The 24,570-nt window shown below is 34.5% G+C and overlaps 1 protein-coding gene across 7 annotated transcripts in view; it reads left to right on the forward strand.

The window, feature by feature from the left end:
- col5a3a (collagen, type V, alpha 3a) overlaps nucleotides 1-24,570 on the forward strand; it is a 148,082-nt gene that overhangs the window by 20,385 nt on the left and 103,127 nt on the right. For 2 of the 7 annotated variants that reach the window (XM_073935171.1, XM_073935181.1), the window contains exon 1: nucleotides 20,804-20,860. In XM_073935171.1, coding sequence (XP_073791272.1) covers nucleotides 20,830-20,860 — 31 coding nt within the window. In that variant the 5' untranslated portion in view covers nucleotides 20,804-20,829. 7 annotated transcript variants of the gene reach the window in all.

The raw sequence follows: 24,570 nt of genomic DNA on the forward strand, positions 1-24,570 counted from the left end.
AGATGATGTAACTGCAGTGGAAAAAAGGAGCAGCAACTGTTCTTTCCATCCCTGTGTTTACATTTTACAGCCTGCACCTTATAACTCGGAAACTTGGGTGTCGAAATTAATTCCCAAGATTTATTGGTAACACTTTACAATAAGGTTCATTAGTTAATGCATTTACTAACATGAACTAATCATGAACAACACATGTACAGCATTTATTAATCATAATTAAACATTTACTAATGCATTATTGACATCCAACTCCATGCTTGTTAACATGAGTTAACATCAACTAACATTGAACTACTCTATTTTCATTAACTAACGTTAACCAACATGAACAAATACAGTAGTACATGTATTGTTCATTGTTTGTTCATGTTAGTAAATGCATTAATTAATATTAACTAATGAACCTTATTGTAAAGTGTGACCGTTTAGTAAAACTTAAGAGGTTATTCATGCCGTTTTTGACCAGAAAACTCACATTTATTATAATACTGATTGTACAGTACACTTTGTAAAGGATTTAACCCTAATTAAACACCCCTAAACTGCATAATCAATGTCTTTAGACTCACTAGCTGTGTATACTGTAATTCATAGTATGTATCCTTCAAAGAATGAAAAAATAAGAATGGTTAACAGTCTAGCATTTGGAGGATTGATCTTGTCATTTAGCGCCTGAGATGTCTGCTTTTGAGGGTCAGCTGAAATGTTTAGGACTATGCCAATCTTTGTCCAGACTGAAAAAAAATAAAAATAATAATTGGATTTACTTTTTTGAGGTAAGCAGATGCAATCGATTTACATTAGCTGAATTTAACAGACAAATTAAGTTGATTACAAAATGTTATTTTTTTAAATTTAGCCCTTATCAACTGTTTGCAACCACTTACCTTAAAAAAAAACAAAAAAACAATTTGTTAATATTTTTTCAGTGCATCTATATCCACATCAATTTAAGTCAAAATATTAAAGTATTTTGGATTTTTAACATTCAAATTGTTGCAATATAAGCTGGATACAGGCTTTTAAAAGTGTAATCCAACATATTACCTAAAAACATCCCATTGTCATGCAATGAATCTTGACAATCTTGACATAGCCCTTCCTCTTAACCCTACACCATGTTATTTGCATTTACGCGAAGGGGTAGGGGTGTTTCAATTCTATTTAGCTTGAAGGCGTAGGGCTAAGAGGAAGGGCATTTTTAGGACCACACTATTTCTTATTGCCACATTGTATTATTATGATAACATGATATATGCCTTTAGTGATTTCCTAAAGATAAATACCAAAAAATAACACAACTGGAATAACTACAACAGTCGCAATCATCTGGTCTTATATAGTGTTGGGCATTGCTAGGTGATATAAAATTTTGAGATTGCCATATCGTGTGCTGTGAGATCGCTAATACTGTCGCAAGGGGGCATGGCAGTGTTATGTTTACTTAGTTGCTCATTTATTTAACTATTTCTAAATGTATTTAATAAACTTTCGGTTGATTAAAAAAAAATAAAATAAATAAAATTAATAATTTCCTTGGTGGTGCAGGTCTGAAAGTGTCGGTCAAGTGATGTTGATGTGAACAGCTGAAGCTGTCAGATTATTTGTAGTTTATTTATTATTAATGATGATGATTAAAATAATAATATTAATTTTATTTAACAATTTCCCAGAAATGGGTTGCGGCTGGAAGGCATCCGCGGCGTAAAAACTTGCTGGATAAATTGGTGGTTCATTCCGCTGTGGCGACCCCAGATTAATAAAGGGACTAAGCCGACAAGAAAATGATGATGATGATTTAACAATGTACTTAAAACATGTAAAATGTCTACATTACTGCAAAACAAGTTAAATATCGTCTTTAAAATCGGCATAGGACTCAACTCTCTGCGATAACTTTGCCTATCATCAATACAATACACAATACTATCGTCTATATGAAGCTAGAGATGACATATAATGACGTGTACAGGTGTTGGAGTGCTGTCCCATTTTTTGGGGGTAAATATGAAGCTCTTCCCCTTCACACTCTGTTTCAAGGGCCAATGGGAAGGGGTAGGGGTACAAAAATAGTACTGGTAATGGGCCATAGCCAAAATCTATTGAGTTCTTAATTCAGCTGAACCAGATTGAAATAGGATTGCTCATTTACTTACCTTCAAGCAGTTCCAAACCTGTGTGAATTGCTTTCCTCTGCTCAACACAAAGTAATATATTTTTAAGTACTAGAGGGTCAAAATAATTACAAGCCCACTTTGACTTTCAATGGAAAATACATGTCATACTATGGGTGCTCTGATTGTTAGGCTATTAAATCACAATCACAATTGTTCGATAATTGCTTTTTAATACTCAATTAGCCATCGCTTGGACCCAATTTCACAGTGCCACCTAATTCTCTGTCCAGGTTAAAATAATAATGATGCTAATTACATGATGAGTTAGTAATGAGTAAGTCATACATTTTAATCAAATAACTCTTGAGCAATCTGTTTTACCAGCAGCAGTTCTTCTCACACACAAACAATGATCTCTCACAAGCTCCCATGATTTTATTTTTTTTTTATCAGAAAAAGTGCATTCTCCTCAGAAATATTTTGGTTCCAGTGTTGCCAGATTTCACTATAAAGGCACACTAGGCAAGTTTTAAATAGTATTATTAATTGGGCTGTAAGCATTGCAGGATCTTTAATAAGTCGTAAGCCCATCATAAGCCCATCAAAAAAGATAAACTTACATTGAAAGATTGTTTCGATCATTTTAAATGTTCTAAGCTTCCTTTTTCAGCATCAATAATGTAATGTAATCAAAATATAGTAAGTGTTGTTGAAGCGTAAAATGAGATGAAAGGCCATTTAAAGACAAGTGATATGAGTAGCAGCAGGTGAGTGGAAAAAACTGTTAAAAAATACCGTGGTGAAATACATTTCAATATTTTAAAGACATGGTGCAGTTGACCCTTCGCTAAGCCCCGCCCTTTTTAGTTACTATTGCTGCGCCTGTCAAGGTTTTGTGCCTGGCACGTCTATTTCAATATGTATGCGCCGGTGTCAGACATTCCCAGGGATATGATCAGTCATTTGTGGCGAACAGGTGAGTTAGCCGAGTAAGCCAGACAAAAAATAACTGCAGTATGCATTACAGGGGTATATTCATGACATAATACGCAACCAATTAGAAAATAACTTAATCAAAATTAAAGCTAGGTTAGTCTAGCGGCCTCATATGCTGACCATTCAGCAGCTTAGTTCATGCACAGCAGGAGAGGTGACATTTAAAAATAATCTAAAAAGAACTGATTTGTGCAATGAAATATAGCGTTACTAATCGACGAGGAAACGCGCATGGACACTGCGTCTACATAATTCAGAGAAAGAACAGCGAGAAAGGGGAAATTAATGGATTTGTGCCGAATATTAGCATCATTGATCCATAACAATGCACTGTAGGCCCTACCTATAACTATCATATAACCACATGATTATGTGCTTTTCATACAGTTTCTATAAAAATTTGCAGTTTAGTGGAAGAAATAAATAAACTGAAACACAGATCAAAGTATAAATAGCAGAAGTGAACAAATAGATTTTCCTTACCAGCTAATAATAATCTGACACCAAATATAAAAGCAGACACAAACCCAGTATAACGCCGTCACCAATGACTAAATCTCCAAAAGACCGATGAAAACATCAGTGAACTGTAGCTCTGACACGGTCACGGGAGTTCTACAGTAAATTACTGAAAAACAGCTGCGGGTGAAGTATATTAATCACAATTGCTCAGTTTGTGATCACATCTCGGTTTTGTTCTGTTGATATGTAGTTTTAAATATTCGTTGCCTAAAACAGGTGGAAATATGATCGCTATTAGTATGGCGAGGGGTTAAACGGAGCAGTGTTCATAATATAGAGCGAAAAAAGACAGCTGGGAAGCATAACCTGCTTTTTGTAGGGGACACAGTTTAGATCTTTTTAGGGCAAGAGGTGTGTGAGTTATTGCCGTCTATCACTGAATGTCAGGAATATCGAAAACAAAACCAACTTAACTTGTCTCCTTTAACGCCCCTCACACAGCTTGATCCACGCTGGGCTTTCTCCCCTTGGGTTTTAGGGTTTTGAAAAGGGAAAAATTCCACCGCCCCATATAAACTTTTAGGATACCGGGTGTCAGATTTGCACAATCCATATGCACTACGCTTTGGCTTGTTTCCCTCGCTCGAAAGCTTGACAGGCATCCTGCGCGTACTTACGGCGGCTAGGCCACGATTGGTGTATGGTGGTTTTCTGTTGTGGCTTAGCGAAGGGTCAATTCAATGTAATTTATTTATATATATATATAAATAAATAAATATATATATATATATATATATATATATATATATATATATATATATATATATGTATATATATATATATATATATATATATATATATATATATATATATATCATACTTTATAATGTGTCTCAATCAGGCACTGCAGATGATTGATTTTAAACAAACCAATTCTGATTTGTTGCCTATATCTGATTTTTTTGTCTGCCCATTTACACGTTGTTTTAATAGTGACCCAAATCCAATTCATGTGTTTACACTTGCCATGCAATTTACGATGTCGTGCATGCATAAAGGCAGGTTCTAGTATCTGTGAAAAGAAATTGTCTTATTTTTAGCTCTGTGAAATATGCGAAGTGTAGTATGAGCAGTGAATGTTTCAGTCCAGATTTACCCCCACGCAGTTTATGTAATGGTATGGCCCTGATGTGTGTGTGTAGTCTAAGATGTAACCTTTGCCTGTGTGCGCAATCTGCGCACTTTTCTTGGAGAGAATAAAGTTGTTCTATCTGTAGCCCCCAGTGTGTGTATTAATAGCAACAAAAAGCAAAAGTTTCAACACGAAGTTCATCCAACTTTAAAATGATTTTGAGGTGGAGGTGGAAAAGGGCCGTCATCGCAGCTTGCGCTTATGGTTTATATGCTTGATGATGTCCTCCACCATTTAGAGGAATTTGTGGGTACGAGTGAGATCTCAGGTCTGGTGGGAGCAAATTGTAGCGACTGACCACTTTCCTCCATGTTTCCTCTGCTGTTGCTGTAGTTGTTTACCGGGTCAACATCTCCACACACGCTCTTCCTTTTACGTCATTAAACCGTGGAGAAGATGAACCACATTGTTTCAAGTTTAATGATGTACAGAACGGAATGCCTCAATAAATCCGATCTGCCTGTTTACATGACAGTCGCATTGTCATATATACAATTTATATCTGATTTATTTCCTCATATGAAGGAGGCTTGAATCCGATCTCTGAATATCCGAAGGATTGTGTTTTTTTTCCTGTTTACACTGTTATAGAACAGATCTGATCTGTGTCACATATGAGCAAAAAAACGGAATTGGGTCACATTTAACTGGCAGTGTAAACGGCACCTTAGACTCGACGAGTTTATAATAGCATTAATGTTTCCCGGAAATACCAGAGCTGGCTCATTAAAAGTTTAAAGTCCCTATTAAGGTCTATTGTTCCACGCCATATTTTGTTTTAAAATATGAACATTTATTTTACGTCAGTATTTTCGAGGGATTTTCAGTGCTCGGCTGCTGCTCCTCTTAGTGGTTGCATTTGAACAATTCATTATCTCATTTGAACAACTAAATTAATGCTGAAGTCTATTTAACTGGGTATATTTTAATTAAATTACATTATTAATGCTGTTAAAGGAACCATATGAAATTGAAAATAATCCAAGACGATCTCACGGCGATTAGTAACTTTTTGATTTAGTGGGTAATTAAATTCGTATGATCTCATTTGTACAATTTAGTACAATTTGCTCATTCCCAATGACGGTTGGGTTTAATGGTGGGGTTTGCTGCTACACCTTTTAAAAGTCGTACATTTTCATATGACTGAAATTGTACGAATTCATATGAATTAGCCACTAAACTGACAAAACGTAAAATACTTACACTTTCCCATGATATCAAGCTGAAATATTCACATCAATCTTTCACCAGAAGTTTATCAATGGTTAAAAAGCACTTGTGCATGTAGCCCATTAGTATAACTTGGGTACTTAACTGACCTGACATCTTACCTACTACTCTTACAGTACCTCAGACAAAGTGCTCGTCTCCATATAGATGTTAGCAGAGCTAAGCATACTGTCATGAAAAACATGCCATGCATGAAATATTACACACTGACAGCTTTTGGTGCTACACACATAAAAACATGCTAGATATAACTGAGCTGTTTTCAAGAGGTTTTTAAGTTTGGAATTGTAGTATAAAGTACTATAAAGTTTTCTCACTGGTAAATGAATCATGATGTAGTGTAATAGTGTTTGTTTATATGGTTTCCTATTTGTTGCGCATCTTCAAAGAAAAGAAAAAAAAAACACTTTTGTTTTCAATGCTATCATGCTAATGTTAGCATTTTTCCTTGATCTCCTACTGCATTAAAACCCTGTTTTTATGTTGTCTAAAAATATTATAAACTTTTCTTACTGAAAACATATCCCTTTTGTGCTGTTTTATGCATAATTAGAAAAAATACTCTCTATAAACTAAATGACAACTTTTTTATTTTACATTTGGAAGAAATTTCATCAGTAGTTTACAGAATAAAAGTATGAAAAAAAGCATAAAAACAGAATTTAAGTGTCTTCATGCGTTACACATTGCGTATATACAATGCAGTTTAAACATTTAATGTTGTGAAAGACGTTTTATCTGCTCATCCAACTCTGTGGTTATTATTCCATCAAAAAATGCATTAAAAATTTAATAATGTGAAATAACCGTTTGCATATATTTCAAAAGGTAATTTATTCAGTGTTTATCCAGCCTTTGGAATGTTTAAAATTTATGTATAATTTATGTATAATTTATTGTATATAATTAGAGCTTTTACTGTCAGTTTACAGGTCTGTTCAGTGTATTCTTGCTGAATAAAAATATTTGTGTTAATATAAAAAAATAAATAAATAAATAAGTAAAAAAAAAATTATAAAAAAAATAATAATAATAAAAATAAATCAACAAATAAATATATAATAATAAAAACTCCAATCTTTTACAAATAACGCTATATGATAAATACTTCCGCGACATGTATTGCGAAATGAAAAAATTTCACTAGACGACTTGAATAACTATTTGGAGAGAATTAATCATTTAAGATTGATTGGAATGATTCTGTAAGGGAGTGCATCTGCATACAGTACAATATAATAAACAATCTACAAGCATAGATAAATTCAACAAAAACAAATATACTAAAGAAATAAACTATACTCAAACAAAATAACTGTATTCAGTTATACAGTAATTGATCAATCAAATGTAAATATAATTAATCAAATGTAAAATAATAAAACAATAATCCATAGTCTTTGTTTAATAATGCAGTTCAATGAAAATAATCATTATTAATTTGTCACAGTTACGAATGGTACAGTTTCTTATGCCACGATGCTTTTTATATCCTCATTCAGTCACATGCCTCAGAAAACACATGCAAGTAATGAATTGTATTACAGACTAAACATTGCATATCCTGCGATATGACTATTACGAATGATCACATTGCAATATCGGTGGTAAAACAATATATTGTGCAGCCCTATTTCATATTGACCTCATATTAATAATATTAACTGATACGGGAGTCCAGGCATCTGGTTTATTAAATTTGCATGAAAACCTTCCTAAAACTATATGTACACCACAGAATAGATTAAAATTGATTTATTAATAATCATGGCTCATGTAATTCAAAAGTCAATATTTAGGTTAAATATGTTTACGTAGAGTTTACTTACACTGCACACGTTCTCCTGTCTAGATTGTTTCTTATACATCACAACTTTTAAATGTGATTAATTCACGATTCCCACTAAAAAGACTGAAACTTGTAATTTTAGCTATTCAAATGTAAAATTAATGTAAACGCGAGTCAAAAAACTATTTAAATTTGAAATATAATTGTTTTATTATATTTTTTGTTTAACTTGTAACACAGATTTCTTCATGTAAACAACATACCCATAATAAAACCATCTAGATTCTGGCTTGACAGCCATATTTATTACAGAAATTAAAACACAGGCATGTTAATGCCATTTGAATTTTAAAACAATCAATGCCAATAAAGAAAACAATTATATACATGTTGGATTCTAAGTGTACTGCAAAAAAAAAAAAAAAAAAAAAGCCAAAATACAGGCATTGCAAATTTGGAAATTGGAAAATTATAACAATAAAGTATTGAATACAAACAATTGTACTCATTGAAAAGTTGTATTGCTGAGAACATTAATTAAAAAGTAGAAACAATTTTACTTAGTCCTACATTCAGCCAGTTGCTAGGATAGTCCAGTCTGTTGACATTATCGGGGGACAATGTGGCCCTTTTCTTTTGAATGATGTGAGCTGAGAGTGAGAACAGTCTCTCACATGCAAAATCGCTGAATCAGCATATTCGTTTCAGTGCCTAATTTTGTTGCCGCTGGTGCTGCGACAAGAATGTAAGAAGCATCGAGCGGTATATCAATGCACGCAGGACTCAGTACAGCACAGCAGGAGCGACTCCCTTCAGATTCAATATGCATGATCACGTTCATCAAATTTGCTTCAACTAAGCGCTCTTAAGTATGGCTGTATTTCAAATGGATTCTGACACAACAACGTGAATCAGAAGCTTTACAAAAGTTGCGTTTAAGGGGGAAACACGACAGAATGCGACAGCTCGAGACATCATCTGAGTTTCACTGAGTACATTTACATGGACGCTAATACTCTTAATACTGATTAAGATACTACTCTTATTAAGAGTCTACCATGTAAACAGCGATTTTTTTTATAACCTTAAAGGACCACCGAGTCACGAAATGCAGAGGTTTTTCTTTCCGTTTGGCATGTATCAAATTCCTTTAAAACAAAAGTCGAAAGATTAAAAATGAAACATACAAAATTAGATGAAATTCTGAAGGAAACTCTCTTTAAAAATTGTTTAATACTGAAACTTTCCTTCTCAAAGTGCTTCCTTGGTCTTATCCATATTTCTTTGCATCTTTAACACACGTCGAGTAAACAGGGAAAAAAACTGCAACTGCGTTAATTGCGTTAATTTTTTTAACATGTTAAATATTTCAAATTAATCGCATGCGTTAACACACTAATTTTGACAGCACTAATATATATATTGTTTTTCTTATGATTTTTGCTCTCTATTTTATATTACCCCCAACATTTTAATTTGGGCTACTAATTTTTGGACTGTTATCGTAAGTTATTTTGTTAGATTAGCTCCAGATTTAGCGTCAGTAATAAGTGTCAATTATAGTCACTTAAAAATATGAATTTAAATGAGAGATTTGTGAAGGGTGTACTCATACTGTATACGCTGAGCACTGTATATAACCAAGGTGAACAGGTTCCCTCATCATGTATTCGAAGTCATTTGCAGTTGCAGCAGGTTTATGTTCAACTCCCATAAATCTTGAATTCATTAATGGGTTATGTGAGGTGATCTTGGAAAGCGGCCTCTGCCGTATAAGCGCACGTTCAGATGTGCCAGACAGGTGTATAGGAGACACAGTTACAGGTAGATCCATGAGAGAAGCACTTGGCTGAGGTGTACAGGTGCATATAAAACAGACAGGTAGATCCGCCTAGGGTTTTACAGTTCCTTGATGAATGAGTTTTGTAGACTTGGCTGAGGTTTGGCTCTTGGCGGATATACAAAGCATCAGCATGTTGCTTCTGGACTGGCTCCGGATATCCACCATGGCGTCCAGCCACCTGCCCCGGGCCCCTTCATGATGCTGGAGGAGGAACATTTCCCAGACCCCACCACTTCTCAGTCTATTTTGTCAAGGGTTTGATAAGCAGGGTTTTATGAAAGAATTTTTCAACCATTTAAGGTTATTTGTTGGTGTAATTGTGTGTTTTTTTTTTGCAGAGAAAGATCTTCAGCTTTGGTATTCTTCACTCAATATAACAGTTAGTTTGAAGGTATGAATTATGCAGTAACAAATAATTCTTACCATACTTGATTCATTACATTGAAAACTGTAAAAAAGTATTACATTTTTAAAAATATTATGTTTAAATGTCATTAAAATACATCATTTTTAATGGCAATTAAACACAGGATAACTAAGTGGAACTTTAGACTCGTGTACTCCGGTAATAAGAAATATTTGGTTGATGTGAGCGCTCCACCATTAAGTCCTTTCCAGATGTTCCTATTTGTTGATAGGTGGAGGATGTCCATTTAAGACTGCTTAGCATCTTACCTCTACTGTGAGCCATAGTTTGTTTGTGTGTATTCAGTGAGCAATGGACTTTTAAAATAATAAAAACAGTAATACAAACAGTGTTAATGTGTGATAAAATAATTGTCGGCATTAATGCCTTAATGTAATACTAAACACAATGACTTGACCAGTCCTACTTTAAATATGTAAATGAGGCAGTATTTTTTATTTATTAAAGATACAGTAATTAGCATATGATTCTAATTCAAACATTTGAACATCCTTGATAGGGCTGCACGATATTGACAGCAACTGAAATTGTGATATTTTTTCTGCGATATATTTCTGCTAGTGTGCTATGAATCTAATAATCAAGTTTAAGCACAGATGAATACAATAGAACAAAGATGAAATAAGCAGTGCTATTATGGTTTTGGGTGGAACAGTATCGAGGCACAGAAATTCAATTATAAAATGTACTATAACATTCTTTAAATAATTAAACAAATCCCCTTTATCATTTCTTGTGGTGAAATGGTTTAAATTCAATTGAAATCGTAAAAACACAGCCCAATACAAATCTTTTGGACTATTAGATTAGAGTTCAACTTTCCAGTGATTCCAAAAATCATGTCTTTTTAACTGTGGTTTCTGGTTATTATAATCCCAGCTTGACATTGCAAATCCTGCAATGTGAATATCGCAGATGTTGAACATCGCAGTATACAGTAGTATATAGTTCTTATTAAAATTAATAAGAATTATAATCCTTTGAATTATTACTTTTTTTTTTCATTTTTAAATATTTACCAAATTATATTTTATGTAGCAAGGAAATTTTTACTGTCTGATAATATTTTTTCTTCTAAAAAAGTCTTATTTGTTTTATTTCAGCTCAAAATAAAAGCAGTTTTTAATTTTTAAACACCATTTTAAGGTGAGAATTATTAGCCCCTTTAAGCTATATTTTTTCCAACGGTCTACAGAACAAACCATCATTATACATTAACTTGCCTAATTACCCTAACCTGCCTAGTTAACCTAATTAACCTAGTTAAGCCTTTAAGTGTCTCTTTAAGCTGAATAGAAGTGTCTTAAAAAATATCTAGTAAAATATGATTTACGGTCATCATGGCAAAGATAAAGTAAATCAGTTATTATGAATGAGTTATTAAAACTATTATGTTTAGAAATGTGTTCTCCGTTAAACAGAAATTGAGGAAAAAAATAAACAGCTAATAATTCTGACTTCAACTGTATATATACACATAATAAATATACACAGTACACACACTTAAATTATGTTTGTCATGATCACTAGTGATCCAGGCATGCACCACTACCCAGACTACTGTAAAATTCTGTCACCTTAAGATTTACAACTCACTTCATGCTCACACACCTATACCGATTCTCCAATGATTATACACACAGCTGAAAGCGGATCAAGGATTTTATCACGATCACCAGCAGTCTGCAAGCCTTGATTGTTAGTGATCGTGGCAATGTCGAAACAAGCTTTTATTTTGGATGCGATTTATAGCAATTCATTTGTACCCAGAATTAGTTTTAATTTGATTTTACTAGCTATAAATAATACATCTGTCTGCACACATTTTCTGAAAATAGATATTAATATAACTGTAAAGTTTGTTCTAAGGGCTGCTGAGGTGAAGATTTTTAGCTCAGTTTATAACAACTTGTTTTAAGAAAATGCCATTTAAAAAGCTGAATTGTAATTGAAATCTACAGACACAAATTTGTTTAGACTAAAAAAAAACTTTATGAAAAACCAGAAAGCCAGACTCAAATTGACAGGTACGTTAAAAACAGTGTTTTCATTTTAAAATGTCATTGGTTTAATGTCATAAATGCCAACGTCAGTTCCTTTTTTCCTTAAAAAGTCATATAGTGGTCTGTAATGCTGTGTTTTGGGATCATTCAAGAACATGTTCTCCAATAATGAGCATCTTGGGAATGTGCTAAAGGAATTTTCACTGCGATGAGGCATTTCTTAAACCAACGAGCCACTGTTTTTACTGTCATGTGAATTTCTCTGAGGTCAGATTATTTCCACTGTGGAAATTATTCCTCTGTATTTCAAGCATTCAAACATTATCTTTAGAATTTCAGACTTGGTGTTTGTTAAACAAATTAAACTGTCACTTTGAAGACAGGGACTTATCTTAGCTCTAAGTGGAAAGACTTGACGTTTCAAATGTTGAAACTGGAGTGCTGTGCTTTATCAAGAACAATTTTTTTTTTTTTTTTTTTAAATGAATGATGGGATGGTGGCTCAGTGGTTAGCACTGTCGCCTCACTGCAAGAAGGTCGCTGGTTCGAGTCCCGGCTAGATCAGTTGACAAATCTGTGTGGATTTTGCATGTTCTCCCTGTGTTTGCGTGGGTTTCCTTCAGGTGCTCCGGTTTCCAAAGTCCAAAGTCATGAACTATAGGTGAATTGGATAAACTAAATTGTATGAGTGTGTGAGTGAATGTGTGTATGTGTTTTTCCCAGTATTGGGTTGTGGCTGGAAGGACATCCACTGTGTTAAAAATATATGCTGGGATGGTTGGTGGTTCATTCCGCTATGGCGACTCTCTAATAGAGACTTAAGGGTGATTTATACTTCTGCTTCAAGCGCACTTGGTCTGGTGCAGCCTCTATGCGGCCGTATAGACCTTGCCTTGGCTGATGCAAAAGTTGACGCACAACTCTCAATAAATGTAACTAGACGTTGCAATAAAGCATAGTGCAAGCTCAGTGATTGGTTGACTTGGTATAGGGGATGAGTGTGGGCAGTGCTGAGAGCCGTGAGCCTGATGAAGCGATTGTTTACAAGTGTCGAATCCCATGAAGGAGCTCCAGATGAAAACTTTTTTTTTGTGTTTGGCTTCTGATTAAAGTTGTTGCACATTCATCACCAGTTTCCGCTTCTAAATGAGTAAGTTTTAGCTACTCGTACATTAAGGTAGCTTTCAGAAAAACAAAACACCCTCAAACTATTAACTTTTTAAATCTGTAATTTTTTCATTGTGGTTGGCAAAATAAAATACTGTGTTTATACAGTACTGTTCAACAGGTTGTTATTTTTATTTTGTTATGTTTATTTAAATTTATAGAATATATACATTTAATTTTTTACCACATTTACTTACAAAAATACAGTGAGAAAAATTGTGTACTGCACTTTTCTGAGTCTCTGAATTTATATATATATATATATATATATATATATATATATATATATATATATATATATATATATATATATTTTTTGTTGTATGTTTTTTTCAATTTTAAGAATTAATTCTCACTGTTAACTAGTGGCTAATTACCTGCATAATAATAATATGATATTGGTACACATAAAGTACAAATAATTATTCTACATTCCTAATACCTAAAGTTATTGAGCTAAAGTCTCAGTTATTGGTTTATTAATAGTGAAAATATCAGAATAAATTGTGACTTTGTTTATTTTTTGTTTCAGTTGTGCTTTTAATTATTTTAGTTTTGACTTAAAATTAAATAACAATGTATTGCTAACTGAAATAAAATAAAATATTTTTTTCAGGTAATATTAAATTTTTTAAATTAAAGCACGATTTTTTTTTATAATTTCATTTTGGTCAAAACCCATCATATATCAGATCATACATCACAAAAAATCATATATTATATTATATTATATTATATTATATTATATTATATTAATTTCTTTTCAGCTTAGTCCCTTTATTAATCTAGGGTTGCCACAGCGGAATGAACCGCCAACTCGAACCAGGGACCTTCTTGCTGTGAGGCGAACATGCTACCTACTTCGTCACTCCGTCGCCTATTTTATATTATATTATATTATATTATATTATATTATATTATATTATATTATATTATATTATATTATATTATATTATATTATATACCTTTATATTATATACCTTTATATTACATACCTATAATATTGTTCCTGTCTTGGCAAAGCTGAATTTCCCACCCATTACTGCAGTCAATTAACACACAAACAAAATCATTCTTATATGATGATTTTATCAATGTTAAGCTGCTTTAACACAATCTGCATTGTTAAAAGCAATACAGAAATAAAGATGAATATAATTGAATGATTTGATCCTCAAAAAACTTCTTTTCTATTATGATAAACATAAAAAAGCTCATTATTTAAAATAAAATAAAAAATAAACATGATCAAATTCATTAAGGAGTATTCGATTAGTTAAATATTTTAAAGTATCCTTTTTGTGACATTATAAATCTCTTTACTTTCACTGTTGATTAATTTAATGTGCTCTTATAATCACATTAAATGTATTAATTTTTATACAAACCTCAAACTTTTAAACAGAACAATAATTTTTTTAAGGCGTTGTCATCGGCAATTCCTGGTTTTGTTGGACTGGATTAAACAGAATTATGGTGTAGGGGAAACATGTCTGAGATGTCGAGTCGAGATGTCTGACGTTTGCAAGTCTGAGTCCTGTGATAATTGGCCTATTCTGACACAGATTACATGGCTGCTCTCAGACATCTAAACACCACAGACTTACTGACCTGTTTCTGCATGCGCTTGTGTGTCTACCAATGTATATTTACATGTTCATTTAAAACAAAGCACACAGAAAGAAAACCAACAGTCGGCTGCTGTATTTACAAGTCCCAGTTAGTTACTGTAGACAAACTAAGTACAAATGCAAATTTCTCCTCAGTCTGATGGACTAAAGCAGCAAACAGATGTGGTCCGAATTGGGTGGCGTGTTTGTGAGACAATGGGCTTTGAGCCGAAAACTGTATTTATTTACACGGCCTGTGCAGTGTAATATTTGGAAGATGAATTGACACAGCCCTGTCTGAAGTACCGTTAAATGAGTACCTGATGTTTTCCATTGTGTTTTGAGTCTTGCTTGGATTTTAGCACTGACTTTTTACAAGCCTGTTGCCGTGCTTTGAGCCAGCACAGTATATAGGCATCTGCTAAACAAATAAATAATGTCATAAAGTGCAGTACTGTTTTTTTGTTCAGGCAGGCAGTGTGTTGGCATGGACAAACTCTTCCCACATGTTTAATTAAGGAGGGCCATGGAAACGGGAGGGCAATTTGTATTTGGGATGCTCGTTAGGGTGACCAGGCGTTCAGTTTCCAGAGACAGTCCCATATTTTAGGTCTATTTGTAGTGATATGTTGTGAAAAAGTTATGTTTTGTCCTATATTTTGCATAAAATAAAACCGCTGAGCTCTCCCTCTGTGACGTGATGCAGTCTTTACTAGAACATTGCGTGGAAACCTTTTGCATTAAACCACATAGGGACAGATTTACTAACTGCTAACTATCTTCTTTTTGGTTTTAAACATTATTATCAGTATTTACGAAACAAGCACAGAGAAAAATATAGCTGAAAAAGCATGGACACAGCTATTTTTGCACCTGACCTTATTGAATTTGCATTTGGAGGAGGTTAGACGTAAGTTTTGTGAGAGGGAGATAGGGATGGGTGATATGCTCTAAAAATTATATCATGATTATCTGGTATTTATAGCAAGAACAATATGATTGACAATATAATTAATATGTATGCACTGAAAGACATTGTAGCTGTATACATTTTTGCAAATCTCAGATACATTATGCATATTTGCATTTGTAGGGGGTCAGACGCAAATTTTGTGAGATGGAAATGGGGAAGAGTGATATGGACAAAAATTTTTTTTCACGATTTTCTGGTATTTAAATGTAACTATGTTTTGTCAGTTTAGTGGCTGATACGTACAAATTTGTACGAGTTCAGTCATAAGAAAATGTAAGATTTTAAATCACCCAACCCCGCCTCTAAACCCAGTTGTTTTTGGGGGATGAAGCTGCAGTCAAACTGGACTTTTCTCCCTATAGACTTCCATTCATACACACGTGAATGCGTCAGACGGGAACTGCAAGCTCGTGCGACAAGTTTCGCAGTTTGCTGTGTTGCAAAGTTCAAGCTTGGTGAACTCTGAACTTTTAAATGTCTAATCATCTTGTTTAACCCCGCCCCTTTTCACAGCCCCTTAATACAGAATTTCGCAAGCTCAAACTCTAGTGTGCTTAAGCAAATTGTACTTAATTGTATAAATGCTGTTAAACAAATTTATACGAATAAGCCACTAAATCAAAAAGTTACGAAATGCTGTGAGATTGTGTTGACATTTTTAAATTTTTGCAAAACTCAAATGCGTTATGCATATATGCATATCTAGGAAGTCAGACGCAAGATTTTTAAAAACAACATTATGATATGAAAAAAAAATAGCAATTTTCTGGTATATATAACAGTAATGATATTAATGATGATATAATTCATATGTATCCACTTGGAGGCAATGCAACTGTCTACATTTTTCAGCCTTTTCTCACGAGGAAGCATGAATCTGTTTTGTCAGTTTATTGGCTAATTTATACGAATTTGTACAGATATAGAAAAATGTGTGATTTTAAAAAGAAGGTGTGGCTCCCGACCCGTCCCTAAACCCCTCTGTCATTAGGGGACAGACAAATCATACTAAATTGTACGAATGAGATCATACAAATTCATACAAATTAGACACTAAAGTAAAAAGCTACAAATTGCCGTAAGATTGTGTTGACATTTTTACATTTTTTCTTATCTCAAAAATGTTATGTATATATTCATTTCTGAGTGTAACCACAAGGAAATCGAGTGACAATGGAGGATCCTTGTGCAGGTTTTATTAAGAATCGTAGTCAGACAGGCAATGATCAAAAACAGGCACAAAAGAGTACAAACAGGGCAATCTGGAGACGTCGTCAGATAACAGGCAGATGGTCTATACAGGCGGCAGACAGGGTAAACGATAAAACAAAAAAGGGTCAAAACATGTAGAAACTATACCATGGAACGCATTGTAAAGTTACAGGGTGTTAACCTAACAAGACTCAGCAATGAGAGTCAAAGTGAGCCGTATATATGTGAGTGTAATCAATATATTAGCAGCTTCAGCTGTGTAAGTGTAATCAAATTAGACTTGGAGCAGGTGTGTGTGTGGTGCATGACAGGACTTTGTATGGGGATAGGATTGTAGTCCGTGTAAATGCGAATGTTCTCCAGTGATATATGAGGGTTAGATTGCAGGTGATCATGACAGCAGGAGGTCAGATGCAAACTTGGAAATAGGGATGAGTTATATGGACTAAAAATTATATTACAGGTTTCTGGTATTTATAGCAATAACGATATTAATGATGATATAATTCATATGTGTCCACTGAGAGGCAATGTAGCTGTCTACATTTTTTTAGCCGGATCTCATGAGGAAACATAACTATGTTTTGTCAGTTTAGTAGCTAATTCATATGAATTTGTATAAGTTTGTATAAAAATGTACGATTTTAAAAAGGAGGTGTGGCACCCAACCCCTCCTTAAATCCAACAGTCATTGGGGGATAAGTAAAATAGTACTAAATTGTGCATTGGGATCATACGAATTTATACGAATTAGCCATTAAATCAATAAGGTACAAATTGCCATAAGATTGTGTTGACATTTTTAAATTTTTGCAAATATCAAATACGTTATGCATATATGCATTTGTAGTAGGTCAGACACAAAACATGGACTAAAAGTTGCTATCAGTTAAATATCAGTTTTCTGGTATTTATAGCAGTAACGTTGAATAAGTATCCACTGAGAGACAATGCAGCTGTCTATATTATTACATTTTTGCCAATCTCAAATACATGACTAGGCCACGTTTATACAAGCCAACTGATCCACACCCTTCCCTAAAGCCAATCGATATTTTTTTTAAAAGGTAATGAGAAGAGTAAAGCATATCACAGCCAAATGGTATAACCAGGATTTTACATTGTATGGTTTACCTTGTTCTTTGAACCATTCTTAGCCACAATTGAACTCGGTTTGCTCCACTTTTCAAGTACGACACTATATGAGGCGAGCTACTGAGCAACTTGACCGATCTGGAAAAAGCTGTCCATTCGGAGATAAGTGGGTAGGGTGAACGCATTTAATTATGTATCAAAGACACATTTAAGTGAAGTTTATTAATAAACTATTTTCGAGAGGAGCACGCAGTTATGATTGATAGCAGCTGGTCCACATTAGCTTACACTGATTTACCAATTAGACCTTAACCACTATAAATAACCAGAGTATCTTACCTTAGCCATCTTCGTCTTGAGGAATCCCCCCTTCCACCCCTACTCCTCCCAGTTCCTTGTCATGGCAGCACGGATGCCTAATGGTTTAGCACAGAGGTGGGCAAACTCGGTCCTGGAGGGCCGATGCCCTGCAAAGTTTAGCTCCAACTCTAATTTAAATTCATCTCTTTAATTTAAATTAAACACACCTGCTTATAGATTTCTAGTGATCTTGAAGACACTGATTAGTTTGTTCAGGTGTGTTTGACTAGTGTTGGAACAAAACTCTGCAGGGACACCGGCCCTCGAGGATCAAGTTTGCCCATCCCTGGTTTAGCACCATCGCCTCACAGCAAGAATGTCACTTGCTTAGACACTACCTGGCCAAGGCGGCATTTCTGTGCAGAGATTGTATGTTCTCCCTGTGTTTGTGTGGTTTTTCACAGGGCTCTCCGGTTTCCTCCCACAGACCAAAAGCATGTAACAAAAGTCAACTGACAAATCTATATTGACAGCATAGACTATCCATAGCATTTATAATCTACTTCCAACATTATCAAGCAGGGGGAGTTCTCGAGACTTGAACTCGCACTCACTCAGGGCTCTCTTCCGGGACAGCATGCCAAACACGCTTCATAATCAATCATCAGCTAAGGGCAAACTCTTGAAATTGTCTTTGTTGTATTTATTTGGTGCTGTGCAAAAAACAACCTTGATTTGTTGATAATATGTCCCTGTAAATGTCGGTAGTGTGAAAAGGAACACAAGTAATTGGCTTCATACCACCCTATAGAGTTTGTTTCACCCAGAAAATAATGTACGGCAAAAATGTAGCCCAGGGTTATGGGGTAACACTTTAAAATAATGGTAGTTAATGTTAGTTAATGTATTTACTAACATGAACAAACAGTTATTCACGTACTGCAGTATTTGTTCAACTTTGTTAATATTAGTTAATGTTATTTAAGTTAAACTATGTAAGTTCATGTTGTAGTTCATGGTAACTTGCTGTACATGAACTGATTTGAACAAGCACATTTGGACTTTATTAATGCATTATTTAATGATGAACCATGATTATTAAATGATTTGCAAGATTATTCATACTTAAATAATGTTATCTATTACAATAACTAATGGACTATTATTCTAAAGTGTTACTGGATATGGGAAGACATTTTACTGTATATTGCAAGCGATAAGATATCACCCATCCAAAGAGTAAAGTAATTAAGTAAATCACGCAACATGATTTATTGACATCTGCACTCTTCAAATTATGGGCATTTGTTTATTATTTAACACCTAAAAGAGCATGTTTTGAATGTTGAACTTGAAATGACTGCAGTTGTTGCACTTCAGATAAGAAAGAGTGTTCCACATGCATTTATTTGGAATGCCAGCGGAACACATCGTCCAAACATATTGTTTGCCAAATATGTTTTTTTTTTTTTTTTATTGCTTCAGGAATTAAACGATGACTTGAAACAAACAACTGAGTCATGTACTGTCAACTACTGTGATCTTAGTTCCCTCAGAGAGTGTGATCTTTTTTCCTTTTGCGTAACCTGTCAAAAATGTCAAACAGTTGTCAGACCGTATACTTGTCAAATCTTGTAGACTATCTCACATGAAAACAGTCAGATATGGCTTTCTGAAAGTTAAGTTAATTCAGTAAATAACTACTGAATGTTAATTAAGTTAATTAAGTTCTCAAAACCTTTTGTTGTGGATAGCCAAATTCAGTTTCATTGTAATTCTGAATTATGGCATTTTTAGACTGAATAGGCTATAAGCACAGCTAGAGTTTTAAAAAAGCTTAATGTGACACTTTTTAATTTCACAAGGTTGTTTTTACAGCTTTGGTGCTGTAATGCATCGAGTTAAATAGACTTAAGCATTCATTTAGTTGCGTAAAACAGGGAGCGCGAAAACTCAATTGGAAATACTAGAGGGGTGGGAGATTTAATTCAGTGCTTTCTTTTTCGATCTGAGATCCCCTTTAAATCGTATATCTATCAGACAGTGAAGATTGCTGATTTTAAAGAAATCAGATCTTATATGTGCCAATTTTGTAACTGAAAAAGTTCACTGGAAGCCCAGGGGCAGACTGGCTGAAAAATAATATGTATGCATATAGCCTATTGGTTTTTATACAGTAAATAGGGTAGTTCACTCAAAAATAAAATTTGTGTCATAACCTGACTCCCTCATGTGTTTGTTTTCCTCATGTGACCTTCACCATGTGCTCCTTCCAGTTCCCGCCACTAGTTATGTTCATCTGTTCCACCTGTGTTCATCCCCTGTGTCCAATCATTGTCATCTCCCTCATGTGTATTTAAATCCTTGCATTCAGTTTCTCCATTGTCTGCTCTTCTTGCTACATCGATGTATGTCTTCATGTTCTTCCTGTGTTCATCTTTGTAAGTCTTGTATATAAATTAGTGCTGTCAATCGATTAAAAACATAACTAATTAATTGCACTTTTTTGAAAATCAATCACGATTAATCACATTTAAAAGATTAAAACTTGTAATTTTGGCTATTCAAACAACCTCATGTCACTTTCTGAGTACATTTACATAAGACACCAATACTATGAATTTAATATGATTTAGATAATACTCTTATTAAAAGTCTACCATGTAAGCAGCGTTTTTTTTTTTTTTTTTTTTTTTTGTCTACCTTAAAGGACCACCAAGTCACAAAATGCGGAGGTTTTTCTTTCCGTTCACCATGCGGTATCAAATTCCATTAAAACAGAAGTCGAACGTTAAAAATGAAACACCCGAAATTGCATGAAACTCTGGAGAAAACGCTGGAGAGCCTGGTGATGTGACATTAATTGTTAGATACTGAAACCTGCCTTCAAAAAGCGCTACCTTGGCCTTATCCATATTTCTTTGCATTTTGAAGATGCGTCGACCACAACAGTAAATAAAATAACTGCAACTTTGTCAATTTTTATTTTTTTACACAGTATTTTTTTCAAATTAATAGCATGTGTTAACCAACTAATTTTGACAGCACTAAAATATGTGTTTTGATAATCCTGAGATCTTGTGCCTTCTAGTGAACCCAGGCATTACAAAGTGGTTCCAAACCTTTATTAGTTTCTTTATTCTGTTAAACACGAAGCATGATATATTAAAGTAAGCTGAAAACCTGGGACCACCAACATCCACAGTATAAAAGTCAATTGTTCCATGTTTTCAACATTCTTCAAAAATATATATATATTTTGTTCAACAGAGAAAAGAAAATCAAAGAGGTTTGTTTCGAGTGAAAAAAGAAAAAATGATGACAGAATTTCATTTTTAAGGGAACTATCTCTTCAAGATAGTGTTTTGTGCTCCATTTCCATATAGAAAAACCACAAAAAATAAATAAAACCACTTTAATGCTCATTTCAAATGGCACAGATGTTGTGGTTAGTGTCAAAACAACCCATTTAATCCCCATTAATTTGCCAACAGGAGTTATTTATAAATACTGGAACTTTCCTGTGCATGCATTTGAAGCGACTGTAAACAGTAGACAGTGGATGTCCTGGAGACGTGTTTTCGAAGGAGGCGCTGGCAGGTGTCAGCTGTCAGGTGTGCATTTAACTGTCTTAGGCTAGACTGTGTCATAACTCTATCCCATAATGACACCCCATCCATAAGCAGCTGTTTTCTTGATTTGAACGTGACCGCATCTTAAAGCATCCAAGTAGATTGTCGCACATCGAGCTGGCGGCGAGTCAGCCAACGAACGGCAGCCAAACTCTCAGCATGTTGTTGGTGCTTGTTGTGACCCAGAGGGGATTGGCTTTGCGAATAATACAGCTGCAGGGCCGTCAGGATCAGATCTAGTTCTGTTGATTTGTGATCCTGACTAGCATTCCTTCAATGCAGAAACCTGTACAGTAACACTGAGAAGACTTTCCACATTTTTTGATGTGTTTCATGAAATGTGGTTTCCCGAATATGGACCGAAGTTCTGTTATTACTAACATTTCAGTGTTTTTAAATGCTTTGATCCACAAAATATATACACATAGCATTGGACACTTTATCTCGTTCTGTGATTTGAAGCAAAGACTTCTTCAGACTTAAGTAGATCAAGTGATCAAGATCAAACTAAGCAAGATATCTTTGTACAATCGATATTTAATTCTATAAATATACTAATTTCATTGATATTAGTTTGTTTTGAGAATAAAAGCTCAACAATAGGTCACTTAAGAGTTCCTAAAGACAGTCATTCATCAAAAAATGTGAACATCGAGGAAAAGTCCATTTATTTCCATTATTTGTTTCAAAAAGTTAAATGTGTATGTTATATTAGTCCACTACACACAAGTGAAATATTTCAAGCCTTTGTTTAAATTTAAAAATTAAAAATAAAATAAACAAATCCAGTATTTCACAAAATTAGAATATTTCATGTGACCAATAAAAAATAATCGTAAACACATGTTGGCCTCCTGAAAAGTGCATTAATGTACTGTTTTTTTACTTTGTTGGGCCTTCTTTTGCACTAATTAAAGCATCAAGGCAGCGTAGCATAGAGGCGATCCGCCTTTGGCACAGTTAAGGTGTTATGGTAGCCCAAGTTGCTTTAATGTTAGCCTTCAGCTCCTTTGCATTTCAGGGTCTCTGTTCCCTCGACTGTCTGTTGACAAAAGCCCATAGATTTTTAATGGGGTTTAAGTCCGACAAGTTTGCCAGCCAATCAAGTACAGTTATTCCATGGCTAATAAACCAGGAACTGGTAGATTTGTCTTTGTAGCCAGGTGCCAAATTTTGCTAAATAAAATCGTCATCTCCAAAAAGCTTGTCGACAGCAGGAAGCATGAATGCTCTAAAATTTTCTGGTTAACAGCTGAGTTGACTTTGGACTTGATAAAAGACAATGGACCCAGATGACATGGCTCCCCAAACCATCACTGATTGTATAGATTTCACACTGGACTTTAAGCAGCTTAACTTTAGTGCCTCTCTCTCTCTCTCTCTGCTCTTCCTTCACTCTAGGTTCTTAATTTCCAAATGAAATACAAAACTTGCTTTCATCTGAAAAGAGAACCTGGGACCACTGGGCAACAGACCAGTACTTTTTCACCTTAGCACAGCACAGACACTTTTGGCGTTGTTTTTTGTTCAGGAGTGGCTCCTTATGAAGCTCCCTAAGATTTCTGAATCGTCCTTACTTTACAATCCTCTCAAGACTGAAGTTATCCCTGTCACTTGTGCACCTTTTCCGACCACTAATAGTCAATAATAGTCTTCTAGGTTTTTTTGATATATATTTAAATTGTTCACACTTAGCAGATGATTAATAAAGAACAGTAATAACGAAGTGTAGTCAAAAAATTGATTTATATCCAAACACGCATCCTGTTCTTATGCCCCATGAGTGATGCATATGTCTCTTAAACCTGACCAATCTAAACTTGTTTTAAATAAAACAAATATAAATGGGTAGTGCGTTCGCCTCACAACAAGAAGGTTGCTGGTTCGAGCCTCGGCTGGGTCAGTTGGCATTTCTGTGTGGAGTTTGCATGTTCTCCCCGTGGTGATTTGGGTTTCCTCCGGGTGCTCCAGTTTCCCAAAGTCCAAAGACATGTGCTATAGGAATGAGTGTTTAGGAATGTTTCCCTGTGATGGGTTGCAGCTGGAAGGGCATCCGCTGCATAAAACAAATGCTGGATAAGTTGACGGTTCATTCCGCTGTTCATTCCGACTTGAGGAAGGCATGGAGGCTGTGGTTTTTATATGTGAAAAATAATAATTTTTGTTACATTTTAATCCTTTATTTATTTTTTTAAAATACTTTTGAGTATTGCTCTAAATCCTGTACATATTATGCAATGTGTATGCGTTTAAGGAGCACAACTAACACACTCTGCCCTGGACTTTTGACTAACTTTCATTTGGTCAATGGTGCAGTCTATTTCAGTTTCTCAAAATAGCAACGCGTCAACAATGCGCCTTAACACACCTCCTTTCTAGACTGGAACACCCATGAGTCCACAAAGTGGTGCAAATGGATTTACTTTTTAAACAAAGTGACTCAAAGTGGGAAAATTATGGTTGAATTGGTCTGAAAATAGCAACACATCGCGCCAAGCACATCTTGTGTCTTCTTGCAC

The sequence above is a fragment of the Danio rerio genome, chromosome 3 (genome assembly GCF_049306965.1).
Source record: "Danio rerio strain Tuebingen ecotype United States chromosome 3, GRCz12tu, whole genome shotgun sequence".
Lineage (NCBI taxonomy): Eukaryota > Metazoa > Chordata > Actinopteri > Cypriniformes > Danionidae > Danio > Danio rerio.